The sequence below is a fragment of the Oratosquilla oratoria genome, chromosome 18 (genome assembly GCF_046742065.1).
Source record: "Oratosquilla oratoria isolate Oo_2021 chromosome 18, ASM4674206v1, whole genome shotgun sequence".
Classification (NCBI taxonomy): domain Eukaryota; kingdom Metazoa; phylum Arthropoda; class Malacostraca; order Stomatopoda; family Squillidae; genus Oratosquilla; species Oratosquilla oratoria.
The window spans coordinates 4345795-4371347 of record NC_134794.1 but is presented as its reverse complement, the minus strand read 5'-3'; the positions used below and the strand labels follow the sequence as shown (position 1 = coordinate 4371347).

The 25553-nt window shown below is 40.7% G+C and overlaps 1 protein-coding gene across 6 annotated transcripts; it reads right to left on the bottom strand.

Moving 5' to 3' along the window:
* Positions 1–578: 578 nt before the first annotated feature.
* On the bottom strand, positions 579–24512 carry LOC143035000 (ubiquitin-associated domain-containing protein 2-like). 6 transcript variants are annotated; one of them, XM_076201388.1, is made up of 9 exons: positions 24496–24512; positions 19685–19834; positions 16827–16957; positions 16639–16721; positions 15640–15789; positions 14309–14477; positions 11391–11621; positions 5973–6087; positions 579–3563 (listed from the first exon to the last, which is right to left on the bottom strand). In XM_076201388.1, exons 2-9 carry the CDS (start codon positions 19722–19724, stop codon positions 3421–3423), a joined length of 1062 nt encoding a protein of 353 aa, XP_076057503.1. In that variant the 5' UTR covers positions 19725–19834; positions 24496–24512; the 3' UTR covers positions 579–3420. The 6 variants fall into 6 exon arrangements, with proteins under 6 accessions (XP_076057503.1, XP_076057502.1, XP_076057500.1 ...); XM_076201387.1 differs by lacking the exon at positions 24496–24512 and adding an exon at positions 20225–20243; XM_076201385.1 differs by lacking the exon at positions 24496–24512 and adding an exon at positions 20002–20094.
* Between the last annotated feature and the right edge of the window lie 1041 nt (positions 24513–25553).

Sequence of the window (25553 nt, the reverse complement as noted above, 5' to 3'; positions counted from 1 at the left end):
GCCCTAGGACTAAGGAACAGCAGCATCAGATACAAGACGTGTTCTAAAACCCCTGCTGTATCAAAGCATTTCGCAATGGGGAGTAAAGTTTTGATAATTGGATTAAACAGCTCAACCACTAGGACTTGTACTGTGAGTCATATTACCACAAGACAAGGATGCTGCTGATGTTGGGGGTGAGCAAAAGCATTCATTGGTATGAAGATTTCTTTGTATATTAGTCTGGCTCTAAGGGCTAGCATGAGATTCAAGCCAGGAGACGGAAGCTCGCTGGCTGAGTGGGTTAGGGTGTCGTTACTTGTGGCGAAGGTCAAGGTGAGGGCGGTTCGAATCCTGCCACCGGCAAAGTTGAACCAAGGGCATGGTTCATTAAATTCCATGCTACAAAGCCCTCTGTGAGGGGCACCATCCTAGCCTCCTGATAGGGGGGGAGTGTGTGATGTTAAACCATATCATCATCTTACTTGCTCTAAGGTACCCCACTATGTCAAGGCTCTCCTCACTGGGGCAAGTGGGGGGTTAGGAGATATGTGGGGGGCAGAATATAAGGCATTATTACGTTACACAATAAAACACAATTGAATGCAATCCCTTTATCACATCAAATCACACCATTGCTCTCTACCCTTCCTAGGGCAAATGACATTTCAATAGTTAGATGAATTTGTATTTTTTCATATATTTTGCAATTATATCCCTATAATAAAATGAAATAAACAGACTTGTTGAACTAAGAGAAACCTACATAATCTCAAGAATCATATTTCGTCAGTTTTGAACTGATCAGCGATCACACAGGTCCGTTTTGTGTTCATCACGTCTAAACCCCTTTACCTTGAAGCATATTTTGTCTATGCAATTTCATTCAGCAAAGGGTAGGACCCTATTCTGAAGAAACTGAGTTTGTTTCAATGAATCCCTCTGCCACAATAATGCACTTAACAGATTTGGGCTTGCTAATACCAGATAATCTTATTCAGCTAAGGGAGGGAGCCTGTGTTTTAGGGGTCAACATAAAAAAATTAACAGGTACAAAATTTAAGCCATGTTTTCACTGAAAAGAGGCAACAGCACAGGGAAAAGTGATTCCCTTTTCCCCTAATAGATCCAAAGAGCCGTCTACACATTCGAGACCATCATATCATTCAGGGTTCCACCTATAAACAGATATGCAGTAGCTCTACAATATAACGGGGAAAAGTTCACTTAAGTCTGATACCGAACTTAATACCCTCCCATCTCCCATTGCCATCCGTCACCACAAACCCACAAACACCATAAATACAATTAAACCATAATTTTACATTCAACAAGATTTTTTACATGTCTAACAAAAAGTACTAGTAGATTTTTTGTTTCTTTCTCTCTCTCTCTCTTCTCTCTCCTCCTGGTTAGGATCCTGGCCACCCTGTGGCAATTTCTCGTATATTTTTGTTTGTAGAGAGTTGAATAAAAGACCAGAATGTATACCAAGAGACCTTAACCAAAGGCAAAATCGACTGTGACAAAAAAGGGGCCTAATGTAGACAGACTCCAGGTCTGAGAAAATCTCGTCTGAAGTAAACTGGCTACATAAAGACATTAAGTCACTGTGGCCCTTTGACAATTGTGCAAACAGTCTGAATGAAGAGGAAGCAAGAAGCTTGAAGTTGTTTCTCCAAATGCACCCAGTAAGATTTTAAATTATACTACTTATAATACACACACTTGTCTGGTGTGCTTTATACAGTTTAAACACCAAGCCAGCTTGAACTGGAAATAATTGTTTTATAACTCAGTCTTCTTTGACAAATTGAGGCAAAATCCCAACTGATTACACAATCAAGCTGGTCTAAATGTGTATGTATACAAATGCATGACCACTGTAAGTACATATGTAAGCATGTGATAGATGTGCACAGCATAAGCCTCAAATGTATATGCTTATGCACAACCAGCTACATTGCCCCCCATACACACGTACAACAATCAGGCCTCTACACATTTATGCAGCCAGAGTATTTTCAATTACTTATAACCAGCCTCTGTGTGTATGCACGGTTCCAGTGTACCTTTATGCTTCCACATTCAGTGGGAAGTATTTCCAAGTGCTTATACAGCAAGTGTTGTACATATTTGCAAAGCCTTTGCATAAATGTACAAATACATGGTCACTAAGTATATATTAACAGCTTACAAACATATACACACAGGCATTGTTTGTAGAAACATCCATGCCTCTTATGCACTTATAAACATGCACACTGTCACTGTGAATGCATACAAATGCACAGCTAGGACCATGTACCAAGACACTATTCATGCACAAACACACAAACCCTTGGTACATAAAGGTACTGTGCATGAATGACCTTTGGTATGTGTTAAGACAAACAGAAACTATATGTGTACACATGCATACTTTTTGCATGCATATATGCATACACAACCACTGAATAAACAGCCAAGTCTGACAGCAGGGTTTCCCCTTTTGCAAGTTTGCAAATTGTCTGACCCTTTTTGCAATTTTGCAAATGTCTGACTTATCACAATATCAACACAGGACATTATCAAATACATTTATAATACATTTATATATATTAAATACATATATAATACACATATCAAATGCAATCTAGTCTTACTCTCCCCCTACACTGACAGCTGTGGGTAAGGAGAGGTTATCATTTTTACAGTTAATTTGAATGTTACTTGCAATCTTCCTAGTTGCCATTTGTGACACATATTTCGGTAGTCTTTCTCTTTATTTATTTCACTTCAATCTTCACTTCTTAATTTAACATATTATTCAAACTTTAATAAATAATACATGCTTTAAAAAAATCTGGATTCAAAAGTGATATGCAGCATTTCATCACCGATGTTTTTTAATTAAACTAACAAATTTACACAAACATGAATCATATAAAACTGCAAGATGCACTGCTGTTCATTGAACCTATACACACAAGACCCGATATTTTGCCATCAATAAAAAAAAGAAATTCTTGAAGGTCCTCATTATTGCTCACAACCTAGTTCTCCATGAACTGTCTGGAAAAAAAAATCTGTCTAGTGTGAACATTAATACAATTTATGTGCCAAAACTTTGCTCCTTCTATTGAACAGGCCATCTCTGTCCATTGCTTACATTTTAGTATCAACATATTCATATTATAAAGGTAGAACTATCTAAAATCTGTGGTCCATATATTAAACCTGTCTAAAATAGTTCATTCAGCTCTCGTAACCTAACATGTCACTCACTCACAAAAATTAATACAGACAAGATCTCATCTGTAGCACAGTTCATCTTGTATTAAAGTCCAAATATCACATCAAAGTCTGGTTTTAAGGGACACTCTTGTACAATATGAAAAATGGATGCAGATACATTCACTGACTTAATACCACAAGAATATACACAGCACGTGCTGTCTATCATGATTCCTGCAGCAACAAATGTGTGGCAGTGTTAACATCATTATTACACGTTTGAAGTGCATTGATGACCCGTTGTCTGTCGAAGCCCATTTCAACTAAAGTTTCTATCTGTTCTTCTGTTGGAAGTGCTGGTGGGGCAGCTGCAATAAGATAACAAATCACATAAGCAATTAATCGCACCAGTATGGAACAGAACAAGAATTCAATCGGATTTTCTTACATGGTACATAAATGAATTAACCACTTCAGTACGATGATGCCTACGTAGGTGTCTAGGTGCGTATGAGTAAACGAGGATGCCGGCATCAGCGTCTTTATTATATATATATATATATATTTTTGTAGTTGTGCATGAGTTACCCCCGGATTCTGTTAACTGGTTTGATCACATTTTCTGTGTTTATTATTAGAGTAATACAACAGTGACTTTATATTCTATAATGCATGTAGTATGATGCATCGCGCATATGACAGTTAATCCTGTGCGCAAGAATTTGACTCATACTGAAGTGGTGAATGGATATACTAATATCCTGTTTCCTATGCAGGTCATAAAAGGCGACTGAAGTGGGATAGAATGATGGGACTAGGTATCCTACTCTCTGTAAAGCTCCTAAGAGAAGTCAAGGCATAAGAGGGTCTGGGAGATTTCCAACCAGAACCCTAAGATCTAGGTCATTAAATGTGCGTAGGTGTAATAAAGATGAAAGTAAAGGGGGAGAGATACAGTATGTTTGTGAGAAGGTAGATGGATGTGTTGGTATTAAGTGAAACTAAGTTGAAAGGGAGGAGAGATTTTGAGATGAGGAGTGTTGTGGGTGTCGGGAGTGAGGAGTGGATGAAGGAGGGAAGGGGTGGCTCTGCCAGCAAGTGATGAGATAGGAAAACACGTGGAGTGGAAGGAAGAATCTTCTGGGTTAATGTGGATGAAGGTGAAACTGGGAGGGGAAATTTAGGTCTTTGTAAGCACACATGGGCTTGGTAGTGAGAACAGTGTAAAGGAAAGGGATTTAAATGAGTGTTTAGAGTTTTGGGAGGAATGTCAATGGGAGATCTCAATGTATAAGTAGGGGATGAAACATGAATCAATTGATGGAGTTGTTGACAAATTTGGAGTGCCAGGTAATAATCATAGTGGAGAGTTAATGGTGATGTCCATAGAAAGATGGTTGATGATAGCTAACACAGTAAGAAGAAAGTCAAGCATAAGTACACATGGGAAAATGTGGTGGATGGGTGATTGATAAGGCATTAATGTACTATGTACTGGTATCCAAAGGAAGACTAGGAAGAATTCTGGATGTCCATATTCTTACAGGAGAAAATGGGGGAATATCAGATCATTTCATGGTGAAAGGTAAGTTGAGAGTGGAAGGTAGGTGAAGAAAGAGGAAAAGGGTTGATGATAGGGAGGTGCTTAGAGTGAACTTTTTAAATGAGAAGGAAAAGCAGGAGTACCAAGAGAAACTCCAAGAAATGTGGGAGGTGGTGAAGGAAGGAGTGAAAGACAAATGGGGGATGTTTCAAGGAGGATATGACAAGGTATGCAAAGATGATACAGTATTTGGAAGAATGAAGATGGGTGGGAATAGAAGGAAGGGTAGTGAGTGGTGGAATGATGAATTGAAGAAAGTAGCAGAAGAGATGAAGCAAACATTTAAGGGTTGTAGCAAAATAGGACTTGGGGATATATATGAGAGGTATAAAGAAAAAAAAGGGAGCAAAATATACAACAAAATAGGCAAGGAGGAGACCGGACGTAAAATGGGGGAGTATGACAGAAAATTTTGAGAGTAATAAAAATATGTTTTTTGGGAAGAAGTTAAGAGAGGAAGGGGAGGGGGGTCAGACAGAGAAGAAAGGTGGAATTAGGGTCTGTGTATCCACTTGCATCTGTGTGGAGTTGAACTCATTGGGAAGATGTGTTCTTCTTCTGGAGCTTTTCCTTTCCCTGATAGTGGAGGAAACTTTTGCTGGCAGGACACTGCATTTATTGTGATATAAGAATAACAGTGTAAACAAGGGGTAATAAAAATTAAAAGGTAGCTCAGTACAGGAATACCTCACTATACAAGAGAGTTTTGTTCCCAGCTGACTGGACGCAATGCAAAAATTTGTAGATCGAGGTTAAGGGGCTTACATGTAAATAGGGGGGTTGTGTTCATGGACCCTATCAACCCCCCCACCCTCAATTTTTGCCTCCTGGGGCTTTCACATACATCCAACATTTATTTTACCTTCTTTATTACACTCGGTCGTATAGTGAGGTATTCCTGTATTTCTATGAACAATGCCTTGTCTCTGAACATGGAAGAATACTCCATGACTCTGGTGCGTTCTGAAGTTCCTAAAGTACTGATTGCATATAACTATGTAGCTGATAACCCAGAGTGGGTAAACAAATGAAATAGAATAAAACTATAATCAAACAGAAAACAAGAGTGAAAGGAATAATACATCTTGACAATGAATATAAATGAAGTAAGACCTTCTTGGTAACTGCATTCTCTTCAAACATTGAAAATATATAAGAAAAACTATAAACTTACTTTGAGTATTCTGTCTTCTGTTCAACAGATTCTGCATGAAAGGCAGCGCTCCATTAGCTTGTGCAGGACCATCGCCGACCAACTGCTCAGCAAAACCCTGACCAAATGCTTGTCGCTGTTAACAAGAATAAATAACAAATTCCCCTACGCGATCTAACTCCGTGTTATATAACTGTCATTATAATATACAGCCTAATATTTTCCTAATCAGTACATCTAGCCAAAGGAGTATTGCAATAATAACCTATGTTTACATTAAAACTAGATACTTGTAAATTCTTTACTTAATGAAAAAAGGTAAAAGGATTTTATCAATGGGGACATTTGAAGCAATACACATAAATCTTGCAAGACAAATTTTTGTATCAGCTATTTCTAATTGCATGTCAAACAAATGTACAACTGCAGGAAGACGTAAATAAATCTATCTACCATGAGCTTTTTCCCCTTTTAAGGGAGGTAGCCAAATCAAATGCACATATCTACTCCCATCCAATCCACTCCCATTTACCACCCTTTCCTCCCTCTTCTCTTAGCTTCTCTTGGATGAAAACAAGGAACCCTCTCTCCCTTATAAAGGTGGACAGCTTAAGTATGCATCCACCCTTCACTTATACTGCACCCTTTTGTATTCCCCTTTTATCTCTGCTCTCTCTAGATGGGTCATCTCTGTCCCTCACCCACTACTTGGGTCAGAAGCAATGCAGTAAGACACAGCACCTCCAAAACAGGGCCCTGCAATTGAAGCTGGTTCACACCCACTGCTTCATTACTTGGTGACCCTCCCCTTCATTCATTCACAAAAAAAAATAATAATAAATAAATAAATACATAAATAAATAAAATAAATGAATAAATAAAAAAATATACATATACCAAAGGTTTTTTCCCCCCTTACACGGGGGGTAGCCAATAATAATAAATATATATATATATATATATATATAAAAAATAATAATAATAATAATGAATAATAATAATAAAATAAAAATAAATAAATAAATAGAATAAAATAAAATCCCTTTGGGCTGTGTTAATTTCCCATCCATTCACACTTATCTCTTGCCCTTTCTCTTCCCTGCTCAACAGACATTCCCCTTGTCCCGAGTCATCCATCCACCCCTTCCATTCTCAGTCTTCCTTTAACATATTTTGTTAAAATCATTACAAATCATTATACAGGGTGCGGCAACATAACTTCCTTTTTTATAATGCGTGGCAATCTGGCTGTAGAAGTAGTAGCGGGGTGGGCGTGGTTTCATTTGACAGGGCCGTTCTGAAAGTTTTCTTGGAAATACAGTCAGTCGCTATCATGCGTTGGAGTAGTGAGGAGCGTGCGTTTGCCGTCGAAGCTTACTTTTCGAATCGTCAGTCTGTTATTGCAACCCAGCGCGCCTTTCGAAATCGTTTCAATGTAGCCCCGAGAGGCCCTGTTCCGGACTACACGACGAAGAACTGGAGTACCTCGGCCCATCAGATCACCTGAGAACATTGAGGCAGTGAGAGCTTCAGTCTTGCAATCCCCACGGCGTTCTGCGCGCAAACATGCCTCTGCCCTTGGACTTTCTGATCGTTCAGTGAGGCGAATACTTCACGATGACCTTCATTACCATCCTTACAAGATGGCGATTGTGCAGGAACTCTCCGTACGTGATTTCACTTCACGAAGGAACGCATGTGAGGCACTTCTCGAAAACGTTCCTGAAGACGCTATTGTTTACTTTAGTGATGAAGCACATTTTCATTTGAGTCAACAAACAAAACATGCGCTACTGGGCTGACACCAATCCCCATGAATTGCATGAAAGGCCTTTGCATTCACCTAAAGTCACAGTGTGGTGTGCAATTTCCTCCACTGGAATTGTTGGTCCTTGGTTTTTTGAAGAAAATGAGGTCACAGTGACAGTGAATTCAGACCGGTATGTAAACATGTTGGAGGAATTTTTTTTTCCACGAATTGAAGAATTGGACCTAGGGGATATTTGGTTTCAACAGGCTCACATTTCAAGGGCATCGATGGCTGTTTTGAGGGAACATTTTCCGGAGCGCTTCATTTCAATAAGGGGCGATTTGGAGTGGCCAGCCCATTCCCCCGATTTGTCCCCTTGTGATTTTTATTTGTGGGGATATTTGAAATCCCGTGTTTATGTCAACCGCCCGAGAAGCCTACCAGACTTGAAGGCCAACATCCGAGAAGAAATTGCCAATATACCCGCTGATATGCTGGTGAGGGTCATGGCAAACACCTGAAATCGGTATATGCAGTGTATGGACAATGGAGGACGTCACCTACCTGATATGATTTTCAAAACTGTGTGAAACAAAACTTTAAATATGTACTATAATTATGAAACAAAATTAAAACCTTTCTGATTTATACATCTTGTTTTATTGCCTTTTGGAAAAAGGAAGTTATGTTGCCGCACCCTGTATATCCTTAACCTATACCATCATAATGATTTATTACTAACCATTGCTTCGAGTTTCACTAAATGGAAAACCCAGAGCCCCAAGGTTGCAATGGTCCTCAAGACCTCTTACAGATATCTCTGGGAAGAAACTTTGAACTCTTGCTTGTGTTGTATTAGTGTGGGACTATTTCTAGTTACTGGGTGAAAGTGGGAGGAGTTACCAGTAGCCATCTCCCTATGTGTGAAAAAAATGGGACCGCACTTCCTGATAGAGGTATGGGGGTTCATGGATTTTGAAAAGAGCTTCACTGTCTATCTTCCAGGACCACCACATCAAGGTACCCATCACTGGTTCCATTTATTACTAAGAACAAAGGAAATAAACCAATTGTTATTTATCAATGATAACATATTTGTGCCAAGATGTGAGGGAGGGAAGAGGGTGGAGGGGAGTGGAGTATGTAGGGGATGGAATGGGTGGGAATGGTTTCTATGCCTTTTTCTTTTTGGCTACCTCCTGTGTACGGGGGAAAAAAGGCCTTTGGTATATGCACCATATTTATGGCTGACTCTGAGAAAAGGGTGAAGCATAAAATTACTGAATTTGAAGGGCAGGATTAGTCATTTTTGTTCATTTATACATTTACGCTCTTGGGTCCTGTACTGGACTAGTTATGTCTCACTGCAATGTTCCTGACAATAACAGTGTGGTTGGGGACATTATCTACGTCCACCAGAGACTGAGAGGGATTGTTTAGTGAGTTTTAAGTATTAAGTGTATGCCTGCCTAGACTCAGTCAAGCCCCTTGTAAGTGATAAAGACACCTTGAAATATAGAGGGAAATTCAATGCTAAATTTCATCAGTATTTTCTCTATCATTCCCTAGGAACCTATCATTTTACTTTAACTGCTACCTTTCAACCAATACTTTCATAGCAAAAGTGGTCTAAATTTTACTAGGCAAGTATAACATACTTCTGGGCATATAAGGTGCACAAACATACATGATACACCAAAATTATGGCAACCCTATGGGGGGGGGCATGAAGTGAGAGAGAGATATAGAGGAGGGAGGGAAGAAGAAAGGGAGGTAAGGAAAAAGAGAGAATAGGAGAGAGGGAGAGAGTAAGAAAGGGAGGGAGGGAGAGAGATAAGGAGAGAGAGAAAAAGGAAGGGAGGGAGAAAGAGAGAGAAAAAGGAAGGGAGTGAAAGAAAAGAAAGGGAGGGAGAGGAAGAGAAGAGAAAAGGAGGGAGGAAGAGTGAGAAAGGGAGGGAGAGGGAGAGAGAAAGAGAGGGGAAGCGAGAGAAAGGGGGGGGAAAGAAAGGGAGGGAGAGATGAGAAAGGGGGGAAAGAAAGCAAGGGAGAGATGAGAAAGGGGGGAAAGAAAGCAAGGGAGAGATGAGAAAGGGAGAGAGGGAGGGAGGGAGAGAAAGAAAGGGAGGGAGGGAGAGAGAAAGAGAGAAAGGGAGAGAGGGAGGGAGAGAGAGAGATAGAAAGGGAGAGAGAGATAGAGAGAAAGGGAGAGAGAGAGAGAGATAAAGAGAGAGGGAGGGGAGAGAGAGATAGAGAGAGAGGGAGGGGAGAGAGAAAGAGGGAGGGGAGGGAGGGGAGAGAGAAAGAGGGAGGGGAGGGAGGGAAGAGAGAAAGAGGGAGGGGAGGGAGGGGAGAGAGAAAGAGGGAGGGGAGGGAGGGAAGAGAGAAAGAGGGAGGGAAGAGAGAAAGAGGGAGAGGAGGGAGGGAAGAGAGAAAGAGGGAGAGGAGGGAGGGAAGAGAGAAAGAGGGAGGGGAGGGAGGGAAAAAGAGGGAGAGAGAGGGAGGGAAAAAGAGGGAGAGAGAGGGAGGGAAAAAGAGGGAGAGAGAGGGAGGGAAAAAGAGGGAGAGAGAGGGAGGGAAAAAGAGGGAGAGAGAGGGAGGGAAAAAGAGGGAGAGAGAGGGAGGGAAAAAGAGGGAGAGAGAGGGAGGGAAAAAGAGGGAGAGAGAGGGAGGGAAAAAGAGGGAGAGAGAGGGAGGGAAAAAGAGGGAGAGAGAGGGAGGGAAAAAGAGGGAGAGATAGGGAGAGAGAGAGGGAGGGAAGAGAGAAAGAGGGAGAGAGAGGGAGGAAAGAGAGAAAGAGGGAAGAGAGAGAGAGGGAAAAGAGAAAGAGGGAAGAGAGAAAGAGGAAGAGAGAGAGAGAGGGAGGAGAGAAAGAGGGAGAGATAGGGAGGGAAAAAGAGGGAGAGATAGGGAGGGAAAAAGAGGGAGAGATAGGGAGGGAAAAAGAGGGAGAGATAGGGAGGGAAAAAGAGGGAGAGATAGGGAGGGAAAAAGAGGGAGAGATAGGGAGGGAAAAAGAGGGAGAGATAGGGAGGGAAAAAGAGGGAGAGAGAGGGAGGGAGAGAGAGGGTGGGAGAGAGAGGGAGGGAAGAGAGAAAGAGGGAGAGAGAGGGAGGGAAGAGAGAAAGAGGGAGAGAGAGGGAGGGAAGAGAGAAAGAGGGAGAGAGAGAGAGGGAGGAGAGAAAGAGGGAGAGAGAGAGAGGGAGGAGAGAAAGAGGGAGAGAGAGAGAGGGAGGTAGGGAGGGAGAGAGAAAGAGAGAGGTGTGGGAGAGAGAAAGAGAGAGGTGTGGGAAAGAGAAAGAGAGAGGTGTGGGAGAGAGAAAGAGAGAGGTGTGGGAAAGAGAAAGAGAGAGGTGTGGGAAAGAGAAAGAGAGAGGTGTGGGAAAGAGAAAGAGAGAGGTGTGGGAGAGAGAAAGAGAGAGGTGTGGGAAAGAGAAAGAGAGGTGTGGGAAAGAGAAAGAGAGGTAGGGAGGGAGAGAGAAAGAGAGGTAGGGTGGGATAAAGAGAAAGGGAGGTATATATATATATATATATATATATATATATATATCTATATATATATATATATATATACTATATATATATATACATATATATAGACAGAGAGAGATATAGAATAAGTAATGTTTCACAGACTGGAAATCTTCAGCACACACACACACACACAAACATGTTTACTTTGTGACACTTACCATAGGCCGATTTCTATTCTCCCTTGCCCTATTCATCATCATTTGCTGCTCCCACATTTCAATTTGCTCTTGCCGCTGCAGCTCAAGTGTTGCACCGACAGGTCCTTCTTGTGGCGGCTGTGAGGCAAGGAGACGCCCAAGGGTTGCTTTCGCCGCACGTGCAGCCCAACCTGGCACCCACGGCACTTGACGCACGTAGAAGATGTTGTAGCGATATATCAAGCCTGCGACCTAAGACGTACCAGTATACGCAGTTAGTCCATGCTTCTCTAAACGAAACTATATTATGCAGGCGACTAAGAACGAGAGATGAAAAAGTAATTAGTCGTCATCAGCACATACACCCGCCTCAAATTTAGTGACACCTATTCCTACATAGTTCCTGTCTATGAGCATCAGTTACATTCATGAAGCAAGTTAATAAGTCTATATATCAAGAGGATTCTTACCCCCCTTATAAGGGGGGTAGCCATCCATGGCATGCATCCATCACACTGCCATCCATCATCCTTTTATTCCCTTTAATTTTTGCTTTGTGGATGAATGGCTCATCCCTGTTCTCCTGCCTACTGCCCAAGCCAGGAGCAATGCAGCAGGACATGAGACTATTATTAACTTCCCAGGAGGAAGTATTAACAATAGTCTAGAAAATATCTAGATTAGTTATGTGAAGGAATGAAAAATTGACTATACATTAATCAATGTGCTAAAGAAAAGCAAAAACTTTTTAGTAATGCATAATACAATTTTTCACATCACTGTCCACTCCCCTGCAATGCAATACAGACAAGGCGCAAAATGCAAATATCACAGGACCATATGTGACACAAATCTTACTGCATGAAAATGGGAAAAGCTGTTCCCAATCATGAGTCACTTCCTCTCTTGGTTGGTCACTGGGACAAATCATGGACTTCTCTGTTCTTCTATCCAAACTTCTGATCCAGTCATTTGTCTTCTGTAGATTAACAATGCATCTTTCTAGCATTCTCTATAGGAAAAACTACAGTAATCACCTATATGCACCCAAAATTTTACTTAAAATTGTCAGAATTCCTTTATCTTTCTCTAGCCAAGACTTATTGAATGAATGAAACAGAACTTCTGACAATAGTATGTATACCCCTTTATTTCCAGTTACAATTTTAGTCACTGATAGCAATTCTGGTTACCTTGTATCATTTGCAGTTTCGACAAAATTGCCAGTGTATCTATCAGTCATGGCACACCCTTTGCAAGTAAATGATTTCATATATGAACATAACTCTTTTACACAAGAATAAGTGAATGATCATTGTTGCCAGGGTTTCACTGACTGGAAATCTTCAGCACCATGTTAGGTAGCAACAGTCATTGTGTCCTCCCTTACATCTCCCTGGGAAGAAGCTTTCCAGTTGTCCATGTTGCATCTGAATAAGACTGTTTCTATGTCACTAGCTTTCAGTACTCAGAGGAAGGAAGAACCAGTAACCAGCTGTTAGTTCTTTTTAGGTGAAAATGTGGAGGAAACGTAATTGGAATTGATTGAAACCTTGGACCAGGGTCGTCTACCCGCTGCCTGTCTTAAATCTCAGTCAACGGTTTCACTTCCATAAAGAGGTGCAGCCCCAAGGGGTAGGCACTTGGTTTATGGACTGGGCCCAAAAACCTCTTTAACCCCTTCACTCCGGGCCAAAATCTCGCAGGCAGCATTAGCTGCCAGACGTGTGATGTTGTGTCATAATACTCGCATTATAAAAAATAAAGTTACTGCTGTATTGCTTGTTCTCTTTCACCCGTGAATTTTGATAACCATAGAAAATATGATGAAGCCAGTTTACAGAGTATGGGGGTCACGCAGGCACGATAGATTGTGTCTAGCAGTATTGCTTCTGACACAGGGCAGTGGGCAGGTGATAGGGATGATTCTTCATCCACGAGGAACTACGAATGAGAGGGGTAACTGGTGGTGGATGGGAGTTTGATTTAACTACCTCCCTTATAAGGGTGAAAAAGCCCTTGGTATATAAATAGACTGTGTATTTGCTCCACCATTAAATACAAAGAGAGCTGAGAAATAGCAATGGATCTCTTTATATTACTTTCAGCCAGTGACATAGAAACAATGATATGATTTAATGTCACAAACTCCTCCCTATTGGAAGGCTAGGACATTGCCCCTCACAGAGGGCTTTGTAGCTTGGAATTTAATGAACTATGCCCTTGGTTCAACTTTGCCTGTGGCAGGATTCGAACTGCCATCCCCCCCACTTTCGCCGCAAATAACAACGCCCTATCCTCTTCAGCCAGCAAGCTTCCAATACCACACTAATATAATACATGAATCAGTCCAATATTTCTTCCCTGAGAGATGTATAGGAGGACCCAAGGACCACTACCAAACACTGTGGGGCTGCGGGTTTCCAGTAAGTGAAACCTGAGACAGCTAATCAAAATCTTGTGCTTGCTCCAGTGCTTGACTATCAGCCCCTTGAAGCTGCATCTCCTGATAGAGGTGTGGGCATTAATGGATTTTGAAGACGGGTGCCAGGAAAACTATTTTCTATTATGTCATCCTGCAGGATCACCTCTAGTAGGTAACTTATCACTGGTCCCAGAATAAGTGAAAGAATGACCTATTCTTTGTTCATAAAAGTTTTTTGAAGTCAGCCTAAAGAAAATGGTTAAACCATTCCCATCTACACCAATATTCAATCCTTTATCCACATTGAAAAAGTATCATCACAACTACATTATCAATACCATATATCATACTCAAATCTACTTTAAGAGAAACTCTACCTTACAAGATTAACTCCTTATACTGACACATCCACTTCCTCTCATAGATTAATTCTATGGATGTAAAATGACGAGGGTAGGCACTGAATATATTGACACAGTACTGAGCTTACTAATGCAATAAAGAGCCTACTTACAATGCCACATGTTGCTGATATAGCTGTTGCAGGTGATGTATGGCAAACTTGTAAACCAAGGAGGTATGTTAGTGTCTTCCCTGTTATGGGAATGCCCAGCACACTAGTCTGTGCTACTCGTGGAATATCAAACAAGTAGTTCACAAAGAGGGGGAAGATGACGCCATACCTGAAAGTAATGTTAGACACTATAAATCATAATTTCATGCAGCTTGAACGGATTAACCTCTTCACTCTGGGGCACATCGCACGTCTGGCAGCATTAGCTGCCCGACATGTGATGTTGCATCATAATAATTGCATTATAAAAAATAAAGTCAGTGCTCAATCGTTCGTTCTCTTTCACCTGTGAATTTTGATAACCATAGAAAATATGATGAAGCCAGTTTAGAGAGAATGGAGGTTACGTAGGTACGACTACAATAAATATAATCAAGACACCGACGTCGGCACCATCGCGTACCCACTTGCTCCTCATGACGCCTACGTAGGCGTCACCGTATGGAAGTGGTTAAAATTTGAAACTTAAAAAAAAATTAATTACCATTTCTATTTTAGACTGTGGGTCTTCTGCAACAGATTGACAGATTTATTTTACCTTAAAATTTGGGGAACTCTTCATGATTGATGCAATATGCAATATCAATCAAAGTATAAACCATTCAATGAACTGATTTAGAGGATGTTTCATCATTTCACTTTGTTTATTTACCTATTTATCTATTTATACAGGATTTACTGCCAGGACGATAACAAACAAAAGTGCAGAGGTAATCATTAAATTCTATTTGGTGATAGACTCATCCCTGACTATGCAATACAGTCTTGGTCTATGTCCTATAGAGCGAATATTAATTCACTATAATCAGTACACAGAATGATCAAAATTATACTTGAGAAATCAGCAATCACCAAAGAAATAACATACATACATACATACATATACCGAGGATTTTTCCCCCTTTCAAGGGAGGTAGCCAAAAAGGGAAAGGGATAAAAACACTCCCACCCATTTCATCCCTAAATACACTTCACACCCCTCCCACCCTCCCTCTCATCTGAGCACCTCCTGGATGACGGGTCATCCCTGCACCTTGCCCACCGCCCTGGGTCAGAAGCAGTGTCGCAAGACACAGCACATCCACAGCAAGGCCGCTTCATTTAATCGGCGACCCCCCCCCTCTCTGTCCCCCCTTGCATATAAGGAGCGGACGGGGAGAAATCCCTTCGGGCTGCATCAAAATTTGCTCACACATACTACCTCACCCCCACCCCCCTGCCCATTCCTTCCACCAAAGAAATAAAAATAAAATAAATTAATGATTACTCACGGTCCTGGTGGTAAATATCCACCAGAGTGGAGGTCAATGGTGAGCCATTGTAGTGTTAGGATGGTTAGTACCTCCAATACTGTTGTCAACACCTGCGACACTACTAGGTAAGACCAAAATTTCCGTGAACCATAGCGTCGCTCAAATACTCTGAAAAAAAAAAAAAAAAAAAAAAAAAAAAGTTGAACCTAAAGTGCAACAAAGAACACATTCACTTGTATGAACATAAGACTAGTTTCCCTCAGCTATATGTTATACACCATCCAACATCGAGAATCTACAGTCGTGAAAGGTGCAAGCGTGGATAGAAAATATATGGAAATATATGCTATGGATGGAGAGTAGAGTGGAGTTCAGGACACGTGTGAATAAACAAACATACATACACATACCAAAAGCTTCTTCCCCCTTACAATGGAGGTATCCATAAAACGAAGGCACAAAATCCACTTGGCTGGCTATCGTTCTAATACTAGGAGAAGGCCTTTTGGTATATAGATAGATTATCCATATTTGATGGTGTTTATTAATGCATGACATAGGTGAGTGGTTTGACTTTGCTACCTGCCTTAAAACTGAAAAAGGGCATCTGGTATATTCTATATGTAATGTGTCATTATAGTGTACATGAAGAATGAAATGACTTTCCTCACATGAAAATATGATTATTCCTATATAATGAACCTATTGTGGGAATGATGACTTCATAAGTTTAATCCACATTAATCAAAACTTCATACTAAAACCCAGTCAAACTGAGCATTAAAATGATGATATGGTTTAACATCACAAACTCCTCCCATTGGAAGGCTAGGATGGTGCCCCTTACAGAGGACTTTGTAGCGTGGAATTTAATGAACCATGCCCTTGGTTCAACTTTGCCAGTGGCAGGATTCGAACCACCATCCCCTCAAACTTCAAAAGTAATGACGCCCTAACCCGCTCAACCAGCGAGCTTCCAGCAGTAAAAATAACTTCCCCAATAAAATCTCAACATACCTGAAATAATATATAAGAAGAGATCCACACACAAGATCTTTTGTATCTACAAAAGATAGTTTAGCTGAGGCTATTCTCCATATCTGAAAAATATACCACCAGATCACTAATCACGTTCAAACGCAAATATTTCTATTAACAGATAAAACACTTGTAGACAACAGGGCTCCTATCACATCAAGACTTACCTCTCCTTTGAGGAAAACATCAGGTATTTTACAGATGAGGTATTTCTTCAAGTGAGCCAGAAGGGGCACATTGAGTGCAGTACAGGTAAGAAACATACATCCCATCAATCCTTTGCTTACTGGGGCATTATCTGCAAACATGTCAAATAAGACACTAAGAGCACTACAATTCTAAAACATCTACATACCAATACACATATACATATACCAAAGGCTCTTTCCCCCTTACACATGAGATAGCCAAAAAACAAAGGCATAAAAACCATTCTCACCCATTCCATCCCTATCACACTCCACCCCCCTTCCCTCCCTCTTATCTTGGCACCTTCTGGATGACGGGTCATCCCTGCATCCTGTCCACTGCCCTGGGTCATAGGCAGTGTTGCAAGACAAAGCACATCTACAGCAAGGCTGCTTCATCAAATTGGCGATCCCCACTCTCCATCCCCTCATGCAGAAAAGGAGAAGACAAGGAGAAATCCCTTCGGGATATCAATAACAGGAATAAATAACTTGTTCCTATGGAAAATTGTGTGACTGCTATTTATGAAAGAACATTTTAAGAAAAGTTTCTTACCTATGAACATAAGAATGAAGGAAAACTACAAGGGACCATGAGGCCTACACTAGGCAGATCCTGTGTCACTTGCAGATGATGCTTGACATCAAAAGCGAGTTTACTGTGAGTGCATACCAACTATTGCATCAGAAAAGCTCTTACTATCCTAAAGTAGTGAAAAAAGAAAGAAAAAGAAAATTCCGAGGCTGACAGTGATCTGGCATCACACGAAGATACTTCAAGGTGGTTCATCATAACAATAGTCCCAATAAAATATCCTCAACAAGAAAATTTGATAACCTAAAAAGAAAAAGAGCGGCTACCTTACTCTAAAACTTCAGAAAATTTGATAACCTAAAAAGAAAAAGAGCTGCTATCTTACTCTAAAACTTCACAAACTAATAATAAGAAAGAGAAATGAAAATGAAATGAAAGCAATAAATGGGAAAACAAACAATAAAGAAATGTGAAGAACTATAAAAGCCATCAAAAGCTAAAAAAAATTAACACACCCTACCCATGCAGCAGTTGAGGCAACTCACGGAAAAAATACTATCATGAAAATATCAATGCAATATCATTAACCAACATTCCTCCAAAACACTTCGCTCAAAACTCTAGAAATAATCTAATAATGATGATGCCACACAAACTTCTCTAACAAAGATGTCAAAATGGCAGTAAAAAAAAAATTAAAAACTCACAAACAGAAGACCCTGATAAAATCTCAAAACACACATCTATAACAACTCAGCCCAAATACAATAAAGGCTTTGTCTGATGCATTCACTTACTTCTGGATCTACAACAAAATTCTAAGTATCTGGAAAATTGCACATATGAAACCCATATCACTATCAAACAAATCACCAGTAAACCCAGCATCCTACAGACCTATCTCATCAATAATTACCATATCTAAGTTAATAGACTAAAAGCAGAATGGAACATGATTAATCTACCCACCTCCCCAAACAAACGGGTTCAAAGAAGGCCACTCTATCAACACACTTCTCACACATATTATTATCAAACAAGTGCTGGAGGGATTTAACAAGAATGAACTACTAGAACGGTCATAGTAGCAGCAGCAGCTGAAGAATCTATATATATATATATATATATACCTATACACCAAAAAGCTCCCTCATCTCATTACATCACACAGGAAATAACAATTGAAAAAACAAGGATATTACTCAAATCTCCACAATAACCTTTGACTTACACATCTATATAAAACACACATTCTCACCCAGTCCACAAAACCACTTCTAGATTGACCACCAAACACTTTTCTCCATTAAACTCTATCAGGCAGGAGCCCCTTAGGAAAAATCCTTTCCAAGAAAACAAGAACCATACTTGTATGTCTACATTCAGGTCATCATCCACCACTAAGACAATACTGACACAGAATAAGCCAGACCATAGATAAACTACCCGATGAAAACATCACACAAAGACACTGAACACAATCTTAAACTGCCCCACCTTTGCCATACCCATACAACTCAATATTATCTCTCTCCCTTGGTTGAATTATGGACCAATCAATTTGCTATTGCTAGTTACTTGGGAGCTGTGAGTCTACTGCAAGAGAAACCTAGGGAAACTATTTGATTGACCGTTTCACTTGATGTTCTGAATGCGTCATTAGTTACCATATTCAACTTTTTTTTTTAATTATTTTGACAAAATATAATATTATTCCAGTATCATACAAACACATTTTTTACTTCTTTCGTTTTTGCATTTCTAAGTTCCATTTTTTCTACGAAATGGTTATATTAGGTTAGGTTAGGATATATTGGGTTTGGAGCTATTGGACAATGTAAATTTCATGTTAAATGTGAGTTTGCATGAATCTGGAATTTTATCCAAAATATAGAGGGTCTTTTCTACAACATTTCCATTGCAAATAAACTTATTTTATCTTGTTTAACACAAGAGTGGTTCAAGAAATTGTGTTTACTGAGTGGACCTGCACCCACCTGGATATCTATCAATGTTTCAGGTCAAAGGGCAGAAAAGTAATGAATGCTTATTAATTTGCTTCTCAAGTGATAAACATGATCATATGATGAATACACAGAGGTTGAAGTACATGACATTTTGGTGCAAGATTTGGTATGTAGTAAACACCCAAACACTTGACCCATTCTACTGAATAACAGTCACATAAATACCTATGTTCAACACGACCAATTCCATAACTGTTCAATAAATTCAAAAATTAATGCATGCAATAGTTACCCATCATGAAACACATTGATAATCTTATTCGTTTCGTACTTACAGAACCCTGTAGTACTATACTGTGATAGTATAGTAGCCATCTTTTAGGTCCACGGCGTTGCCAGTTCAGATATTCACACCGTCATAACTGTGTGAATTGTACATTAATCAAGTTCCTGAACTTCTTTGGCAATTGACGTCCTCACCTGAGCTGGAAAAACAGACAACAATGACAGGCACACTAATAGTGCAGTAACCAACTCCTAATGTTTCTCTAATATTGAGTAATTTTGCATCAAAATTTTAGTTGACATGGCACAACTAGAGTAGAAATATTGTAATGATAAATCAGCGAACATCAAACTGCAAATGCCATACTGGTATATATTGTGTTTAGCTTGTAAAACAACTACCATTACTATTAATCTGTCATCTAAGACCACTCGTGACAAAAGACAAAAGGAAAGCGGGTCAATCCAAAACAAAACCCAAGTGTCTCGGCGAAACTGACATTTTAGAAAATGAAATGATGTTATTAAAAAATAAGAAATATATTAGTTCTTAGACTACATAAAACATGACAATATATTTGCCACTTTACCGGAAGCTGACGTTCCTTCTTGTTTGTCTACGGACAATACCTTCATATTTACATTTAATATTTCCTTATAATTAGATGGGGAAGTCACCCAACAAATGCCCAGAACACTCAGATGCAAGGCAAGTAGCATAGGTAATATAAATATTGGATAGTTAATATTTCAATTCCTTGTCAAGTTTATCATGAAAGTGATAACATCAGTCATACTCTAAGATAAGGTTGGCTGGAAGAAACTGAATACCCTGTCACACCGGCAATCGTCAATGTTTATAGATGGCGCTTCTAAAAGAGGAAAAGAAGTTGGTGATAAGATTGAGTGCGATACGATGAAATATATATTTAGGCTATTTCTATGTTTAATGATATTCTGGAATGTGAGTGCTGCGATTGATAGTAGACATTGATATAAAGGAGAATAGTTGTTTGGTGACTTACATTTGTTCCAGAGCATTATGCGGGTGGATATATAATGATATGGCTTTGGTAGCTGAATCTTATTTGGTCTCTGCATTGAATAACACCGACGGTGTTTTCAAATGTTCATGTTTGCGTAGATCTTTGAGGGTATGCATTCAGGATTTTAGTTGAAGACGAGGGTGATTTATTGACTCCCTCCCCCCACCCCCAAGGTTAATTAAGAGTACCTGGTAGGAACTGCATAGGCCATCTTCATGACCAAATTCCTGGAAGATGGGAAGAAAATCACTTTCATCTCTACAGGATCTATGTTCATGTATTTACAAAGCTAGACATTTTGGCAGGGTATTTGACCTCGTGTGTAGCGTGGACAATACTCTCACATCTTGTTCTGCAGGTGACGGTGACATGTGACCCGGATCCGTGCAGTGAGCAATTATAGTCCCGTCAACGATAGACCTGACCTCTCTCCCCACCGCGAAACCAGAACTCCGCCTGACCCCCACAAGATGCGATAGCCACACGCGACCTGCAGGCGCTGTGTCGCATGTCTGCGAATGTTATTTCATCTCATTGTAAAAAAATATATATACTAAATTGTAATAATAATGATGATAATAATAATAATAAATAAATGAATGATAATAAAAATAATTCCCTTAAAAGGAAAAGCATTTCCCCATAAGCTTTGCTTCACGCTCTTCCTTTTCAACAAGTTATTCAGTAAAATTTTGTATATATGTATCTATATTTTTTTCTTTTGTTGAATAAACTCTTGAACTGAACTGAAATTTCCATGTAATTAGATGAGTCATGCCCAGTTTTTTTTTTCAAGGTTCCAGTAAGTGCTTTAGGAGTCCATCAGTAAGGGGATTCTTCATGGTGTTCCAACAATAGAATGGTTCTTAATGGGGATCTCACAGTTGGGGGAGGTTCTTGATAAGGTTCCACCAGGATTTTTTTTCCAAAGTTCTTTCAGCAAGGGAATTCTTGTTGGGGGAGTTTTGCCAGTGGGGGTGTTTTGGCAGGTTTCCTGAGTGGAAGCTCTTAATGGATTCCACCTCAAAGGGGATTCTTTACAGCGTTCCACCAGTGATTTTTTTTATTGGGATTTTCCCAATAGGCTTAAGTTCTTATTGAGTTCCATCAGTAAATGTTATATGATTTTACACCAGTAAGGGTGTTTTTTATGGCGTTACACCAGTAAAAGTGTTCTTTATGATGTTACACCAATAAGGGGGTTCTTAGTGGAATTTTCCCAGAAGGGGGCTTCACCAGTAGAAAGGTTCATAATGGGGATTCTGCACAGGAGGTTCTATACAGGGCTACCCCAATGGAGGGTTCTTAATAGGGTTCCACTAGTAAAGGAGTTCTTAACAGGGTTTTTCCAGTGTGGGTTCTTGAATGGACCCCAGTCAGGGGTTCTGAATAGAGATTCCCTAGTGGGTGGATCTTAATGGGGTTCTACAATTAAGAATTTAAACGAAGCTCGAACAGTAAGACGGTTCTTACTAGGGTTATATTAGTAGGGAGTTCTTACCAGGGTTATACCAGTAAGCGGTTCTCATTAGGTTTTTACCAGTGGGGTGTTTTAATGTGGTTTATACAGTAGGTTTTCTTAACGGGGTTTTCCAATCTGGGCTCTCATTGGGGTCTCCTTAGTTGGGGGTTCTTAACGGGGTTCCATCAGTAGGAGGATTCTTATCGGGTTTTACTAGTTGGGGTTCTTAACAAGATTCTAACAGTAAAAATGTTCTGAACAAGGTTCACTAAAAGCCATTGAATCCATGGGCTCACTTGGATTGGTGGCCTGGACTAGACTGAGTGACCCTCCGTTCCCACTCACTCGAAGTGGCCAATAGTGAGACCAATTGGTCTTTGCAGGAGGGCTACGTCAACGTCCCTGGTGCCCAGGTCAGCCTGCAGGACGTGGACCTTTCCAGCAAGACCGTTAGCGTTCCACTGCAGGAGATTTAGCTCTAGCCGAGACGGTGGGGGGGGAGTAGGGGAGGCGGGGAAAGGGGGACATCGTGGAGGGAGGAAGGGTGCAGCCATGCCACCTGTTTCCCTCTCACTGCTCGAGGTTGCTCGCTGCTACACGAAGTCGACGACATCACCAACTGGTAGCTGTTGTCCGCAGACACGCTGTCCCTCCGAGGAGGCGTAGCTATGGGGGATTTGATGTCTTCTTTCATCGTTTCCGTTGTCGGGGAAGTGGGCCTTGAGTCCAAGCTGTGGAGTAGAGACGTTGTCTCCTTGGGGGTGGGGGTGGGGGGAACTTTGACGGACTTCGTCTTGTGAACAGGAGGTGGGGAGGGGGGTGGGTTGCCGATTTTCTTGGTTGCGGCCTTGGTACCAGCAGGAGCTGTGTACGGGCAGCCTCGGAAAGTTTTATTACCAAGGCGCCGGTTGTAGTAACTTATGCATTTACACCAGCAACAATGATATGAGGTGATATCTTCTTGGAACCTTAGAATAATGAAAGCATCTGCTGGCGTGTCGTATTAGACCAAAGACCAACTATCAGAGTCAAGGGATGAAAGGACCCTTATCGGTAGGAGTTTAACCAATAAAGAACCCCGACTTGATAAGGAGTTGACCTACTGGGACCCTAGGGGGAAGACTCGAATAATATGGCTTTGGCCTACTGTGACCCTAGAATAGTGAAGACATCTGAGGGTGTCTGTCGTACTCTGACCAAAGGCCATTTTCGCGAACAGGAAGCCGGGGCCAAGGCTGCGTTGGGCCGGCTAAAACGCTTCAAAGGTACATATTACCCACTAAACGTCGTCTGTATCTAACGCTGGTCAGGCCGTTACTGTGCCAGTCCCCGGGATCGAGCCAGATGATGTGTCTCACAAAGAACTATTCATATTAGAAAATTCAGAATTCCGCAGACCAGTTCGTCACTGGTTTGAGATGGAGCAACTTCAGAACCTCTGAATTACTACGCCAAAGTGCCAACATTCGTTCACTCAACCAACACAAACATCTTGAAAGATTCCACACCGGACACGAACGCCTGATCCGATACACATCACCCAGACCACACTGTAAAGACTGTCTTCTGTGCCTTCCCTCCCCAGCGGTATACACGAGAAGTTGTGTATAACTATTTGAATATTCTCCCTATATGATATTCACAGTTATAGGCTGGAAGTGAAGTCAACTTACTTCTCGTAGGAAATATATACACACTTGACACGTCCACAAGCACAAACATAAATAAGTGCCTTTTCTTCAATTAAAATTCACTTCATTTCTAACTTTCTCTCAGACTACATCTCATTTAAATTTTCTTCTCACTATTTTTCCGTTTTCTTTCTGTTTTTTTTTTTCTACAACTATGTCTCCGAACCTTTTCCTTAATTCAATTGGTTTGTATATATGCAAATCCCGATCCTCCTGCCCCCCTGCTACAAACCTCCTGAGCTGCAAAGCAAAACTCATTAAATATCCTTAAAACGCGGTGTTCACTGGCACCAGCACCCTGTTGTACACAAATATAATTTCGTTTTCTACAGACGCTTCTTTCCCACAATAACAATCTCGCGAAAGGGGATGGCCTGATGTAGCTGATCCAAGATCCAGAATTCGGCTACAGCCGAGACCAAAAGATCGGTATACAGTAAATTTGCTGCTGGAATACACTGCCAAACAAAATAATGGTCTCCGAAGTGTATTCTCCTGTAGGACGTGGCATCCGGTTCCATCGTCCCATACCTGTTGTCGTTGTCGTCGAAACATACGAGGATGAATTAGAATTCACCCACAACTACGTCGATAAAAACCTTATATCTCCAGTCTAGGATCCCCAAATTGTTTCGGATTAAAGACACTTTTGATGTAGATACCAGTTAAACACTTTTGGAGAAGCGGTTAGTGGTTGTAGCTGGTAGAAACCCGAGACTGATGGCCCGCAGTGGGATACGATAATCATGCATTAGATAAACAATAATCACTTATTAGATAACCGTCAAAACAATGTTACCCTTGAGGAAGGACATTTCGTGAAATATTGAATATATGCGTAATTGAAAAGTATTGGATATATATCAACGTGTACGGGAATTTTAATTATATTTATTGTGAGGAAGTGCAGTGCATTGTGGGAAACCTTTCATCTTCAAAACCTGCCATCCCTCTCTCAACTTCATCAGGTGGTGCATCCCTGTGGGGTTGACATACGGTTTCCGGGTTTTCCTACACACATGGGGAGCCGACAACCGGCGACTGCTCCTCTCGTCCTACCACTACAGACTGTTGTAGTGGTGTGCAGAGCTGGGCGCGCTACCGCCGGACAAGTGGTGCGTTACCGAAAATTCTGGGGTGCATTTCCGTCAATGCGTTACCGATTACAATTTCCTAAGTATATAAACTTATACACACGCGCAGAAACGCGGACCGCTCTAAGGGAATTAAAAGCAGTAACGCATTGACGGGTGTGCACCCCAGATTTTTTGGTAATGCACTATCTGTCCAGCGGTAACGCGCCCAGCTCTGCTGGTGTGGAACTGTTTCCAAGTCGCCAGGAACCAATTTCCCACGTGTAGCAACTGGAGTTGAAATTGATACTTTCTTGAGACAAATACCAGCCTTTCAGGGCTGCACCTCCCTTTGAGAGTGTGGAAGGCTCAATAGGTTTTGAAAAATGTCAACTCCGTTATCCATCTTGCAGGGCATTCACGTACAAGTTGGTACCAGTCAATGACCCCTTAATTAGAAAGTTCAAAGTAGATCAGTTACGATTGATGCTAAGAATCTGGAAGAAGTTGAAGAGTGTAATTAGGCTTGATACTAAAACTAAATATCACAAAAAATAAAATGAAAAGGGAATGTCGTAATTGGCAGTAAAATGTTTGGTAAACATAAAACCATCATAACAGGCTCAATGGATCGGAACTTAGAAAGA

Bases quoted from the DNA above. Each gene is read 5' to 3' on its own strand.
- LOC143035000 (XM_076201388.1), bottom strand. From the start codon at position 19,724: ATGGCTACTATACTATCACAGTATAGTACTACAGGGTTCT. The intron at 16,722-16,826 runs GTAAGTCTTGAT...TATATTTTTCAG, and splicing joins ATGTTTTCCTCAAAGGAGAG to ATATGGAGAATAGCCTCAGC. The intron at 15,790-16,638 runs GTATGTTGAGAT...TTTTTTTTTCAG, and splicing joins CTTCTTATATATTATTTCAG to AGTATTTGAGCGACGCTATG.